The sequence below is a fragment of the Poeciliopsis prolifica genome, unplaced genomic scaffold (genome assembly GCF_027474105.1).
Source record: "Poeciliopsis prolifica strain line A6 unplaced genomic scaffold, Auburn_PproV2 SCAFFOLD022, whole genome shotgun sequence".
Taxonomy (NCBI): domain Eukaryota; kingdom Metazoa; phylum Chordata; class Actinopteri; order Cyprinodontiformes; family Poeciliidae; genus Poeciliopsis; species Poeciliopsis prolifica.
This window is the reverse complement of record NW_026562397.1, coordinates 3,624,326-3,638,262: the sequence shown is the minus strand read 5'-3', so window position 1 is coordinate 3,638,262 and position 13,937 is coordinate 3,624,326. Positions and strand designations below refer to the sequence as shown.

The 13,937-nt window shown below is 40.2% G+C and overlaps 1 protein-coding gene across 8 annotated transcripts in view; it reads left to right on the top strand.

Annotated features, from left to right (window-relative positions):
• The first annotated feature begins 4,490 nt into the window (after positions 1 to 4,490).
• The window catches only part of synrg (synergin, gamma), a 43,053-nt gene continuing 33,606 nt past the window's right edge, over positions 4,491 to 13,937 (top strand). For 3 of the 8 annotated variants that reach the window (XM_055045333.1, XM_055045332.1, XM_055045331.1), the window contains exons 1-7: positions 4,492 to 4,573; positions 9,099 to 9,139; positions 10,083 to 10,219; positions 10,387 to 10,514; positions 11,214 to 11,319; positions 11,405 to 11,516; positions 12,135 to 12,539. In XM_055045333.1, coding sequence (XP_054901308.1) covers positions 4,539 to 4,573; positions 9,099 to 9,139; positions 10,083 to 10,219; positions 10,387 to 10,514; positions 11,214 to 11,319; positions 11,405 to 11,516; positions 12,135 to 12,539 — 964 coding nt within the window. In that variant the 5' untranslated portion in view covers positions 4,492 to 4,538. Of the gene's footprint in view, positions 4,574 to 9,098; positions 9,140 to 10,082; positions 10,220 to 10,386; positions 10,515 to 11,213; positions 11,320 to 11,404; positions 11,517 to 12,134; positions 12,540 to 13,937 lie in introns of all 8 variants that reach the window. The other 5 variants (XM_055045330.1, XM_055045329.1, XM_055045335.1 and 2 more) reach the window with 3 other exon arrangements.

Here is a 13,937-nt window from a genome sequence, read left to right as displayed (position 1 = left end):
TCTTCTCCACCTGACTGCGTGGAGACGTTTTGTCTGCCGTTTTCTGATCTCTCCATGGATGTTCAGTCAGCTTAAAGTCTGGACTCTGGCCTGTCCACTCCAGGACCGTCACGCAGTCATTCTGAAGCCTTTCAGACATCGGCTGCGTGTTTTGGATTCCCCTGGAAGCTTCTCTGCTCTCCACAGCTGGAGAGCAGAGAGCAGAGTGGCCATCCGGTTCTTGGAGACCCTTCCTTTCAGAACTTCCTCCGTCGACCGACATCTGAGTCCGTTGAGCTCACTTCAACCTTCCAACCAGCAGAAATGTTTCCGGATCCTCACCCAGACAATCCCGTCTCGGAGGTCCGCCGACGAATTCCTTTGATTTCATGCTTGGTGTTTGACCTCTGACCTGATGTCAGCTGTGGGACCTCCCATAAACGGCTGTGCGTCCTTCCGAGTCCATTCAGCTTCATTTCTACACAGGTGGAAACGGGTCCACTTGCGACGTCACAGCACAAGCGGTGAAGCTTTTCGACCACATAGTCATGATGGGGCACATACGCGTGTATAAAACTGACCAATGGGACTCATTTAATACAACCCAGAAAACGGCCGCAACATGACAAAATGTGAACACTTTCCTGAGGAACTGCCGAAACGTAACATTTCCAGGAAAGATCTTTAGTCACTTTCATGCTCACAAAGTTATTGCTGCAGCTGAGAACACCTCAGATGATCAGATGGGTGTGTGCTCACTGCAGCTCGACAATAGTCTCCTTTGTTGGAGCGTGTCGGCTGAGTCACCCGCCTTCTGTAGTTTCTGCGTCTCCAGCAGCGAGTCGATAAGAAACAACTAGAGGTGTTAGAGAGTCCTTACGAAAGCGGTCAGACGCTTCCAACTTCAATGTATTTCAATCTGACAGATTGAGGCTGGATGCAGAATAATCCCAATCAAAAGCTTCAAAGGACGTAGAGTTTATGTGAATTATATCAGCAAGCAAGCAGTTCAAAGTGCTTTGTGATACAAAAACATAAAAGCGTCGTGAACATCACACGGTCATGAAAAACCAGTGACAGACACTCCATTTAATCAAACGTGTTTGTTAAAAAAAAAATCACAAATACACGTCAGACGTGTCAGTCAATGTTCCATTTATTATGGTTCAAAAGCAGTTTTGATAAGTTGGGTTTTCGGCCGTTTTACTGTTTTTTGGAAGTTTGTTCCAGATTTGAGGTGCATAGAAGCTGAATGCTGATAAAGCTAGACACTAAATAAGTCAGTAGAGCGGGGTCAAGGTTCACCAGCCAGCAGCATTCACACTTTTTCAAACTTAGTGACGTTTCATGTCATTATCTCCTGTCGTTATTGTTATCTGCCTTCTTATTGTTTTGTAGTTTCTGTTTTATATTTCTCGTTCTATAACTTGGAGTGACTTGAAAGGTGACTTCCTATAAAATGTATTATTATTGCTATTATTATTATTAAGTTTAATTCTGAATTCAGAATGCTCAAAGACATTCTGAAGTGTTCCTAAAATAATGTCACTTTTTTTCGACAATCTTTATCAGATCAGACTAAGTTTCTTGTATTTTGTAAAGAAAACTTGGCAGAAATTTCATTTTCAAGACTTGCAAATCTGGAGATGGCGAGTTTGAGGTGAAATCCAAAATACCTGCAGGTTTAACTGCATCACATGTTGTTTCGGCTTGCAGCTGCTGCGTACACATGCTTCACTTGTCAGGTTTGCAACTGTAAACGAGCTTGAAAACATGCAAACTTTCCTTTCACTTCTTTGCTCTTTCTCTGTCTTGAAGAAATACGATGAAGCTTGAGGCTGTAATGTGGCATTAAAAGACGAAAGAGTTCCAATAATGGAAACTTCTGCAAACCACTACATATGACACATTTTTATCAAATGTGTATGAGTCGCATCTTTTCAAGTTGCAAATTAAAAATGACGATGTGGAGCAAATTTTAGATTCTAGGAGCGAAATATTCAACAGATATAATTGGGTTATTAACTGGTCATAATATCCAGGAGGACCTCCACTCCATGTTTTCAAAAGGAAATTGATGCAAAAACCAAAATTCCCTTTTTTGTCCTTTCACATTCTGAAGTCGCTCAAAGTAAGATGGATCACGCGACCATATCTGACGCCACTTACTATGTAAGCTTAAGCTAAAAGGAAAATTCTCAAGCATTGGTTGCATGCTAATTTGGCGTAATTGTCGCATTAAGGTCTTTATGTCTTCCTATGTGATGCATATGTACTCTGAACGTCCGAGGGCCGATGATGTGATGGATTAAGCTGTAAATCTTCCTCCCACCAAGACAAAGCCGGAGAGGCTTTTTCCTTGTTGCTCCGCCTCGTCAGCAACGCGACAAAGAAACCGAATCACTTCATCATGACTCACAAAGACCCAAACACCCTGAGCTGCAGGGCTGTGGAAGACAAATGCAAAAGCCAACCTTCAATAAAGAAACTTTTGTAGAATTAAAGAGACTTAATGCGTTGATATACAAGTCATAAAGAGTAGTTTTGGACATGGATGGAAATTAGCGTTTTGCTAAATCTGTTGTATTTATGACAATCTTGCGCGCTATTTAAACTGTCATGTACTTTCCTGGCATATAGTGCTATTTTATAACACAATCAAGTGGCTGTCATCGTCAGTTGTTATAAAAAAATACTTATCAAAAAATACCTAGATGAAATTTGACTTCACTGTGGCCGTGTGGCAGAGTTGTCGTCTTGCAATCGGAAGGTTGTAGGTTCGATTCCAGCTTCCTCCTCCAACATGTCGATGTACCTCTGGGCAAGGCAGTTAACCCCAAATTGCCTACCGGTCAGCGTATCGGTGTATGAATGTGAATGTGACTCTAGTGTAAAGTGCTTTGAGTGGTCAAAATGACTGGAAAAGTGTTCTATATGTTCAGTCCATTTACCATTTCATAATTGAATTCCTTGAAATTGGGCCTCTGTCCCTTTAAAAACTCCTGCTCTTTCTGAAACTCCGCCATCAAAACATGGCTCCTCTATTAACCCTTTAACGACATTTTTACCGGCATTGCACTGAGAAGCAGCTCGTATGATGAGCTATGGGTGGAACAAGCAATTCCACCAGATGCTTGCTAATTGCTGCTGGCTAATCTGAAGGAGCTGAACGAGGGAGGCGTGGCTCTGTAATGAGGAACCTCAGAGACTGCTGCTCAGAGGAGGAGGTTCGTCCACGAAGGCAGAGAGATAGGCCCACCAAGATGTGAGTGCTTAAAGGATTTCTCAAACATGCTGGAAAGAACCAAAGCAACACTCCGGGTATTTTTTTAATGAGAGAATAACATTATAACATGATATAAAGCCCAAACAGTAAATTTTCCTTAATACTGCCTCTATGAATAAACAAAAGAGGTCCTGAAGACTTTAGGAAGACTATTCCATCAAATTCTGGTTTTTGTTTTGTTTCTTAGAGACCATATTTACTGACAGAGTTTGGTCCCTCAAACTGGAGTCATGACCTCATGATGATATCTCTATGTGTTGCCTTTTAACATTTCTGGTGTTCAGCCCACAAATGCAGAAAAAAAACCACTTTTCAACAGCCTTGTATTTATTGCAAAAATACTCATTCAAAAAAAAAAACATATATATGTGTATATATATGTATATATATAGATGTATATATATATGTATATATATATATATATATATATATATATATATATATATATATATATATATATATATATATATATTTGTAAAATATATAAATATATAAAATATATATATATATTTGTAAAAATAATCGCAGATGTAAAGTACGTGATTATTACCAAATAGGTCATGAGCACAAAATAGTTTTGTGTTCATGACGTACCACCCAACCAGCAAAAGAAGCAAAACATTGACATCTGTTGGTCAAAATTAGGTACTGCAAAACATATTCTTTGGGTCGGACTGACCCTTTGACTTGTCGTTCAGCGATCTCAACAAGGTGTATGGAGAACCGAAACTGACATAATTAAAAATAGAAGCAGAAATTAATAAATGACCCAATAAAAAAAACGATGCACTTAAAATGCATCAATAAATTTAAAACGGGAGAACTATGCATCATGTTTTATAATTTGATTAACATTGTTTTTTTTGTTGTTTTTTTTAAACTTAGTTCCAACAAATTATATGTTAGGCACATAATTAAAATTTTACACAAAGATATACTTCTTTGTTGTTACTTTTACTTTTAGATGGATTTGTGTCTCTTTCATTTTATTTCACTTTTTTAACTTTATTTACGTTCGTCATTTTCGGTCCTCTGTGTATTATAAAGAAGCTCTCTTATTTCTTGATATATTTTTATTTGGTGCTGCAGCTTTGAGACTTTCAGGCATCAACCTTCATCCAAGCTGACCTGTCAGCCTCAGTCTGGGGCCCACAATTGGTCCTCTTTCTCTGTCGTCAGCTGTACCTGTCAGACTAAACTCAGGGCAAAATTCGTGTGCCTTTCTGTCGTCAGCGCAGACGTCATCTTCCTACTAGTGACTGCTGTTATCAAGATGGCGCTGCGGCCAGGATCGGGGGGAGGCAGCAGGTATTTTAGCCTTTTTGAAGCAGAACTTGTCGCGCGGAGCAGCAACTTCGTGAAACACGCGCTCCTGTACGTCGCCCGGCTTTACATCCAGCGGGCCTTTAAAACGCTCGCGACGAAGGCGGAGCTTTTATTGTCGACACAGACAGAGTGACGAGACGAGATGGCTGGCTGGCTGTCAACTGTCACAGCTAGCGTTAGCCCTCCGCCTCTGTCTGGCCGTGGTCAAATATGAACCGAATAACATCACGAAGCTTCCGTTCTCACACGTTTTGACGTTGCCCGTGTCGGCCGTTAGCCTCGTTGTGACGGTGTCCAGACGTTTAGACGCCATATTTCTTAGAGCTACGCGCATTAATCCCCTGTAGCCTCTAGCTACAGCTGCAGGTATGTTGACAGGCCTGTTTGCATTCACTGTCACGTTTCACAAAGCCTTCCATTGAAACAGATGATGTAGCATTTAGCATTTGAATTCCGACTGTTTCTCCTCACGTCATTACATGTCAGTTCGATGCATTTAAGCGTCAGACATATCTACACAGTCAGTCCTGTACAGGACAGCTAGCATGTTCCTCCAAGCAGCTGGAAATGTATTGGAACTGGTGGTAATTATGCTGTTCTGCGGAGGAGATGGAAAGAAGGGAACTCTTATGATTTATTCATAAGAAGCAGCCTGAATAATAAATACTCTCTAGCTGCAAGCATCTCAACTGGCCAGGTGACACTGATCCAACCTGTGAAACCCGAAGACTTTAACACTGGGACTGATGCGGGTCACGAATGACGTGAAACACGACTGTGCTGTGGTTAAGGCCTTTAAATCTATGAGTGATAATTGAACAAGCGCTTATTTGTTTATCTGAGTGAATAGAGACATTGTATCTTCCCTTACAACAAAAACAAACACTGGAAATGAGCTGAAAAGCCCCTCAGTGAGGCGCTTGGGGGGCTCAGTTGGTAGAGCAGGCGCTCCATAGGTAGAGGCCATGGATCGATTCCCACTGGCTGCATGTTTTCTCCTGGTATCTCAGTTGGAAATGCGCAATACATCGCGCATTGCACTAAACTTCTTGGTCTTTGATAAAGGATGATGTGAAATATTGTGGTGAAATTTACCAGAGCATTTTAATTGTGTTTTTGTGTACAGACATATCACTGTTTTATTTCATTTAGGGTTTCTGATGTGTGTGGTTTTTACTTCCATTTTGCTGTTTTTGGTGTTTTATTTTGGATATTTAAAATTTCTTCACCTGTTCTTCACAAAATCAAAGTTTCTGTCTTTGGGGGGGGGCGAATTAGCATCATTATGCCCTGAAAACGGGCTAAAATCAACAGATAAACGACAACACTTTTATCATAAGAAGCAACCTGAAACCGGCTTTTGTGTTATCGTTTATCGCAATAAACGATAACACTGTTTAACACTGGAACAAAATCTCAGTGTATTCATTTACACACAATCCAACAAACTCCATGATGAACTTGTAACGCACCGCTCCTCCCGATGAAATAAAAAAAAGAATTTGTAATCAAGGAACCCCTATTAGTTGCACACCTCTTTTTTTGTAGATGTTAATCAATGAAAAATAATCTATTTATTGATCATAATTGGCTGTCATTTTTTATAAAACATGTTTTTTTTATTTAGAATGTAGTAAAAACTCAGTGCGTTGCATCCTGTCATGTAATAAGTGGTGACAGATTCATGCATAGCGCCTTGCTGTTAACTGTCACACAGCACCTACTCTTCTAAATGCAGCCTCTGTTTTCCCTTTATAGATCAAATTTACATCTTGAAAACAATAGAAAGCGTTTGCATGCCAAATGCGTTTTATTAGAGCCTTTCTTTCACCACACTTTTTATTTTTATTTTTTCCTGTGATCCATGAGTCTGCCCAGTGTCACAGCTGCTGTAGATGCTTATCCTCTCCTGTGTTAATCTGCTCAGCCGTGGCCTGTTCTTTGCTGTTGTGCTCTTAGAAAAAGCCTCGTCAAGCTGCAGCTCTTCCAGGGAGCAGGTTGACCCTGAAAACCCATCAGAGTGAGGCATCCTCGCTGACATTATCACCTCCCGCTCTTAGTTTACCTCTAAATCGTTTCAGGGACGAAGCGGTTAATTGACTACTGATTTAGCAATCGATTATTAACTGCAGCATACAAAATCGTAAGAAAAAAAAGGGTCACATTTCTGGAAGGACAACATAGTCAGAAGAGCAATTAAGCCAAAACATATATCAAATTAGCATTTCTTTACAATCCAATTACTAATCAATTAATCTAAAAAATAGTCAACAGTGTACTGATTTCAAGTCACGTTGTTGGTGTCGTTTAGCTGCAGTTGTGTAATTTGGTACAAATGATAAATCCTGCACTAAAACAACGCTATATTAAATGCATATTATGTTGCAATAGAATGTTTTCTTTCTTATTTAAAATATAATTGAATTATTTATTTGCATCTTTTAAAATATTTCCAATATTGCATATAAAAAGGCTTGCATGGTAAAATGGAAAATGGGCAGAATGTGCCATTTTTGTAATCCGATTAATCAATTGATTAATCATCAGAATAACTGATTGAATCAAATGACTAAAGTGACATTTGATGTCCTGCATCATTTCTCATTCTTTGTCAACTCTAGTTTATGGAAGTGGGGTTTCTTAGCCAGGAATCCTCCCAGCCTCACTGAATGTAAAATAATTTCTTTGGTCCTTTTGATGATAAAGTTATCAACATAATTGCAGCGAATATTAGTTTCTGAAGAAAATTGTTTCTTATTGCTTCATCTATCAGATGCACATATATACAAAAGAACCCTTTCAATACTCATTTAATGGGATTTAATTCTACTTCATATTGTTTAGCTCTGCTGATCTAAAGTGAATGTTGATTGGCTCAGGTTGAGTGCCTCCTGGCTGTTTTTATGTGTTCCTGCCTGGTTGCTTTCAGCCAGAAGAAGAAAAGAGCGGCAAGAAGTTCTTTGACAAATAGCTGAAGGCTTGTTTAGTTTGGCTCTCGTTAAGTGGGAGGCTTAGCCGACTTGGAGAGATTTCCTCCTATTATTTTTTTAAAGGCTTGTTTGTCGGTCCAAAAGCCCAGTGACGGACTCCAAAACACCCGGGGACGTGAAGCTAACGCCAGGCTGCTGAGTTCCCTCATCGCTCTTGTTACTCTGCTGTGTGTTCTGGTGTAGCTACTTGTGGTTTAAAAGGCTTCATAATGGAAAACTTAAACCTGAGGTCTAGGGTTAAATGGATCACTTTTTGGCTGTTTTTGGTTTGTGTAGCAAGCTAACAGTTGGTCTTGCAGCACATGGTGGTTCCAGTTGATCCTGTCTGGACATTTGATGACAGAGATTCTTCTCCAGCTTCATAAACTCAGCGTTTCACTTTGAACAACATCTGATTTATTGACCCGTCTCTCAGCTGCTCTCGTCACACCGTCACACCATATTGTGAAAATTGGAATAATAAAAAAAATAATAATTAAAAACTGAATTTTAATAAATCCATGTTTTTAAAATTCATTTAAAAAGATGAGTTTTTAAATATAAATAATAAAGTATTGGCGACATGATGGTTTTTTTCAGCCGTACTCAAACAAGTCTATTTTGCCAAACTGCAATGAAAGCAGTTTTATTGGCACTTGATAATCAATTGGATGTTTCTCCTGGCAGAAATGACAAACAAGACGACAGGAAGTGGTAGAAGGGGGATAGCGGTAATGTGTTTTTTGTAAAGACTTATTGCGAGAACAGACTTATCCACGTGTGATTTTAATTGCGTTTTCAATTGAACGGAAACAGCAATTACGAAATTGTATTTTTTTGGCATCAACAGCGTATCGACAAAGTTTTTCTCACATTTGTAATGAAGACGCAACTTGTGATGTTGAGAAAGAGCAGCAGCCAGTACTGTCTTTCTTTTACTGTGGCAATCGTGGTGATTTGTGAGAAATACATTTAAAAAATATATATATATATATTTTCTTTTTCAGATTGGATCTGATTTCCAATTTTAATAAAAAAAATTCTCTCTTTCTAATCACAAAATCACAAATGTCTGTGTTTTTTTAAAAGTGGATTTTATTTCATTCATCCCTTCTCCGAGTTGCATGTCAGAATGTAAGGTTCAGGCTGTGAGAAGCTTTATTTAATTACGAGACATTAGTCATAGTATTAGTAGAATTAAAAACAAAATTTTACCAGAAGAACATTTAAAATCATTAGAGAAAAGTCTTTTTTTGTCAGGATGTGACATGTTCATCTCAGCTTGTCTGGTTCCTTCTTTAAAATAGACAAAACATAAAGTCAGAAACTTGCTACCATCTTCCTTAAAAATGACCTTTGATGCCAACGAATGTGTTATGGAAGTAAATGTAGAAATGGACACCGATTCCAATAACAATAATGTCAACACAAATTTGAAAGAAGCCCATTTCTGTACAGTCTCTTTTTGTTCAACATTATTTTTATCTAAGAGATGCTTAAGATCTCCTAATCTCTGTTTTCCTTCTTTGTGTCTCTAGCTTTATGTATCCTGTCGGTGGGGGCCTGGGACCACCACAAGGTAAGTTATTCTACCTTGTGGTGGTAGAATAACTTCTACCACCACAATGCTAAAGCATTGCTTTAGCACATTCGCTAAAGCAATGCTATTTTTGCATTTGAGGCGATAAAATGTTTCTTTTCTTATCTAAAAAAGGAATTGAGTAATTTCTTTATTTGCATCTTTTAAAATTATTTCTAATATTGCATAAAAAAATCTGCAGAATGCTCCGACGTTATATTTGACGGTTCGTTGGAATAATCGATGACTGAATTGATGGTCGGTTGTGGGTGTGTTTCTGCGTCGCTGCTTTTTGTTCTCGTCTTTCCTCCGGATGAGAGTTTATCGTCACCACAGAACGTTTATCTTGCCACTTATCTGCGAACAATCAGACGTGCTGTCACCTAGCAGCACACACTCGTGTCATTTGGAATGTCGATCTCGACGTAAACCCCCGGATAAGCCGTTAGCACGCCACCGGGACACGCGTGTTTCCTGCTCCCGTCACCCATGTCATTTCAGTCAGACAAATTAGAATGTGAGCGGCCTCTTCAAGATCCATTTATTCAGCCCAGTTGAGCCTTAACATGGTGACTCATCTCTGTGGGGTGGGTGGAGAGCTCCTGCTCAGTAATATTTGTCAGCTTGCCCCGCATCGGTGAACTTGAACACACACTTTCCCAAAACCCCTCTTCGCCTCCATCCAAGTCTTCTTGTTTTGCTCCAAGCTGTCGCTGTAGTCACCAGAAACACTGATTCGGTTGTTCTAGTGTCTCTTTGTGTGTTCTCAGCTGTTCTCGAAAACATGTTTTTTATTGGGGTTTTTTTACGGAGATCGAATTATCTTTGAACATGGCAGACTGTTATTTCTATGACCCGTCGCATTGTGTTCTTTGAACCGGACCCTTGTAGTCTACGTTGACACATCCAGCAGCTTAGAACGTCGTTTGTCTGTCTCCCACAGGAATGGTCCCGATGCCACAGCAGCAGCCGCAGCCACAGCAGGGCTTCCCCATGGTTCCTGTCATGCAGCCCAACATGCAGGGAATGATGGGGATGAACTTTGGTGGGCAGATGCCCCCCGGTGCCATTCCAATGCAGGTCAGCCTGTCTTTATTTCGTACTTAAGTTTCTGATTTTTTAATTTTTTTCTTTCCCTTTTATGAATCCATTTAATGTCAAGTAAAAAGGCAGTGACAGAAGGAAAGCTGATGTAATTTTTGAACCGCTTTCCATATGTGTGTGTGTGTGTTTTTGTTTTTGTTCAGGGTGGGATGGCAATTGGGATGCAGACCCCCGGGATGCCATTTCTAGGTCAGGCTCAGTTCATGGGCATGAGACCAGCTGGACCCCAGTACACAGCTGACATGCAGAAACAGATGGCAGAGGAGCATCAGTAAGCTACATGCTAACATGTTGTTTCTGCTTCCTCATTACCGCATCAGCTGTCATATGTTCTGTTCTTATTACGGGCATGGGGCTGAAGCAATGATGACTTAAAATGAAACTGAAAAGGAAAATATAACTGCAACTTATAACACTCACTCTGAAATAAATGTGCTGTAAAATTGTGCTTTAAAAGTGAGACAAAAAATGTTAGCGAAAAGGGAGACATTGAAACTCTGAATTTATACATTAAAACAAATGACTCATTTACAACTAAACTGTCACCCTGGATGTTACATATACAGACAGACAAAAAAGTAAAATATAAACAGTTGTACATAAAAAAAATTATTAATCACACCTGAATTGTGAGCTTTTGTCAAGACTGTAGGTCGAAATAAGGACGTCTGAACGAGGGATGAGCTGATTATTAGTCTTTTTCTTTTTTATTAACAAATCGGTATCGGTCTGACTACTTAAAATTTGGCTGAGATGAACAACCAATATTTATTTCCATCTTGTTGCCGTTTGGTTCTGGGTAAGAGGTTGTTTATGTGTAGATCTGTCGCCATAACACATTTTTGGGGCCGATACGGATATCAATATCAGATTGGTACATCTCTAAAAGTAACATCTTACAACATTCCCTTTTTCAGTAGTGCTGTACCGTTAAGATGCAGCGTTCCAATAAACTTCCTGGTTTTTTCAGAAAACGTCTGGAGCAGCAGCAGAAGATGCTGGAGGAGGACAGAAAGAGAAGACAGTTTGAGGAGCAAAAGCAGAAGCTGAGGCTGCTTAGCAGCGTCAAGCCCAAGGTGTTTCCCTCCCAATGTCACCTTTTGTTTTCATACAGTTTCCAGGCCTCAGATTTTCCTAACTCTTTGCTTGGTTTGCACTCAGACAGGGGAGAAGAGTCGGGACGACGCCTTGGAAGCCATCAAAGGCAACTTGGACGGGTTCAGCAGGGACGCTAAAATGCACCCGACTCCTTCGTCACAGAGCAAGAAGCCAGGTAGCTTCACCATCAATCTGTTCATGGAGTTCCTGACACTTTACTCCCATTTTACTTCAGAGCTCAAAGAAACTGTGGTTTGTTGGAGTCAGGGATGTGGCTTTCAGTTTGAAAATTGATCCATGATTGCACCGTATTTGACCCATAATGTACATCTTATTTTTTCAGAATTCCTGTCAGTCTTATTGCCGTCACGTTTTTAATTCAGACTTCTGTTTTTAGATCTCACTTCCATTTGTCTTACGTAAATCCATTTTTTATTAACAGTTGTTGGTGGAAGAACCTTTGAAGTTGTTTTAATTACAAGATTTGAAAAAAATCATCAAAAGACTGTGAATGAATACAAGAGTCAGTATGAAGCTGAAGTTGGCTTTTTATAAAAGTTGCACAGTGCAACTTTAAGGTGCTGTTAAGACGCACACGTAATATCCTTATTTGGTGAAGCAAAATCTAATAATGTATAATAAAAAATGTTCTATACTTTGGTTACATTTTGCTTAATTTTTTCTCATATAACTTTGACTCCCCCTCTTTCACAGCCCCTTTAACTCATTCTCCATCGTTGTGTGTGTGTGTTTTGTTTTTTTTTGCCATCTTCATTATGTCTCCATTCTGCAGAGTCATCGCCATCACACCCGTCTGTCACCACTCATTCCTTCCCCCCAGCTTTCTCCGAGGACGGTGACGAGTTTAGTGACTTTCAGGGGCCCGTAGACACCCCCGCCACTTTCCCTCCGTCCTCCTCTTCCTTCTCTTCCACCGCCGCCTCTGGCCTCTCCTCTCAGATCCACGCCCAGCCTCCGTCCTCCGTCGCCACTCGGGACGTTGTCGAGGACGACGAGGAGTTTAGTGACTTTGTTCAGGGCCCTGTAAACACTTTCCCTTCCTCCAGTTTGCACTTCGCCTCTCGAGCCCCGGCTCAGCCATCATTCACTTCCTCACCACCCCTCCCCGCCTCTGTGTCCATTCCCACTGCCTCCCAGCACTCTGCTGTCAACACCACTTCACAACCTTCATTTCAAGGTAACTCTTCTTTGTCTTGGTTCACACCCTGTTTCCACCACCCTGTAATTCACTCTTGTCTGTTTCCTCACAATCCTACTAGTTCTGTTGTTTTTTGTTGTTGTTATTGGGGTTTTTTTTGTCTTTGGATGCTTTAGTTTTGTAAAAATACCGAAACCCTTTGAGGTTATATGCATTTTGTCATGCTACAAACAAAAGCTTGAATATATTTTAAAAGGGCAGTGTAATGTAAAATCAACTTTTTCATGTTATAATCATCAAAAACATATCAACATGTGTTGGCTTGATTCTGCATATTTGAGAAATCCTTTAATCTCCCGTGGCAACCATTCAGCTGTTCAAATCGCCTGGATGAACCTAGCTCCTCCTTCGAGACAAAGCTCCTCCTCCGAGCTGCAGTTTACAAGTTTGTGAGCTTCCGCCTCACAGAGCAACCCTGAACCTCAACTCCCTCACTCGGCTCCTTCAGACGAGCCAGCGGCAATTAGCAAACACCTGGTGGAACTGCACATCTGCCGAGCTCATCATACGAGCTACTTCTCAGTGAAACACTGATAAAAATATTGTTAAAGGGTTATTAGAGGAGCCATGCTGTCAGGACTTCCTGAGGGCCGAATTTCAGAAAGAGCAGGAGTTTTTAAAGAGACAGAGGCAACGACAGAGGAAGTCCAATTTCTTTTAGGTCATATTTGATGTATCATTTTTATAACAACCGAAGTTAACATAGTTACTTGATTATGCTATGAAAAAATACACAATACTGCCCCCTTAATGGGACTTTATGTAATAGACAACTACAAAATAAAGCTGAATTGGGAAAAGAAAGGATAAAGATGGTCAGTTTTTCAACTTTTCCATAAATAAATACTGACATTATCTCATATTCTAATTCTAAAATTAGTTTCAGACAGCCTGTTAACTCACCTGGTTCATACACCAGGTGAGGAGACTGTAACTGTCACTATCAGTCGTGGTTCCTCTGCTGAGCGGCAGCGGACACTTGGCAACGCTTTGTGCTGTGAATGTCAGGACAGACAGCTGTCCTCCTGTTCAGGGGACCGAAGCAGCCAACCCTCTGTCCTGTCAAATCTCTGGCCCCTGAGTCACTTCTGACTTCAGTTGTTAGTCAACACTTGAGATCAGAAAGAGAAGCTACTGTCAGACGAGGCAGGCGATGAAAGATTACAGATTTCAGGGCTTTTTGGGGGGATTTTTAGTGAAAACTGTAACTAGAATAAAAAATGTCAAATGAAGCACATAAGTGGGACTCCTAGAGTCTTAAAACGTCTTAAAAAGTGTGAAATTCACTTAAATTATATTTCAGATTTTGGAAGAAAAACCCAAAAAAGTGTGACATTAACTCCCAGGCTTCCAGAATGAAACTTAAATTTCTGAAAA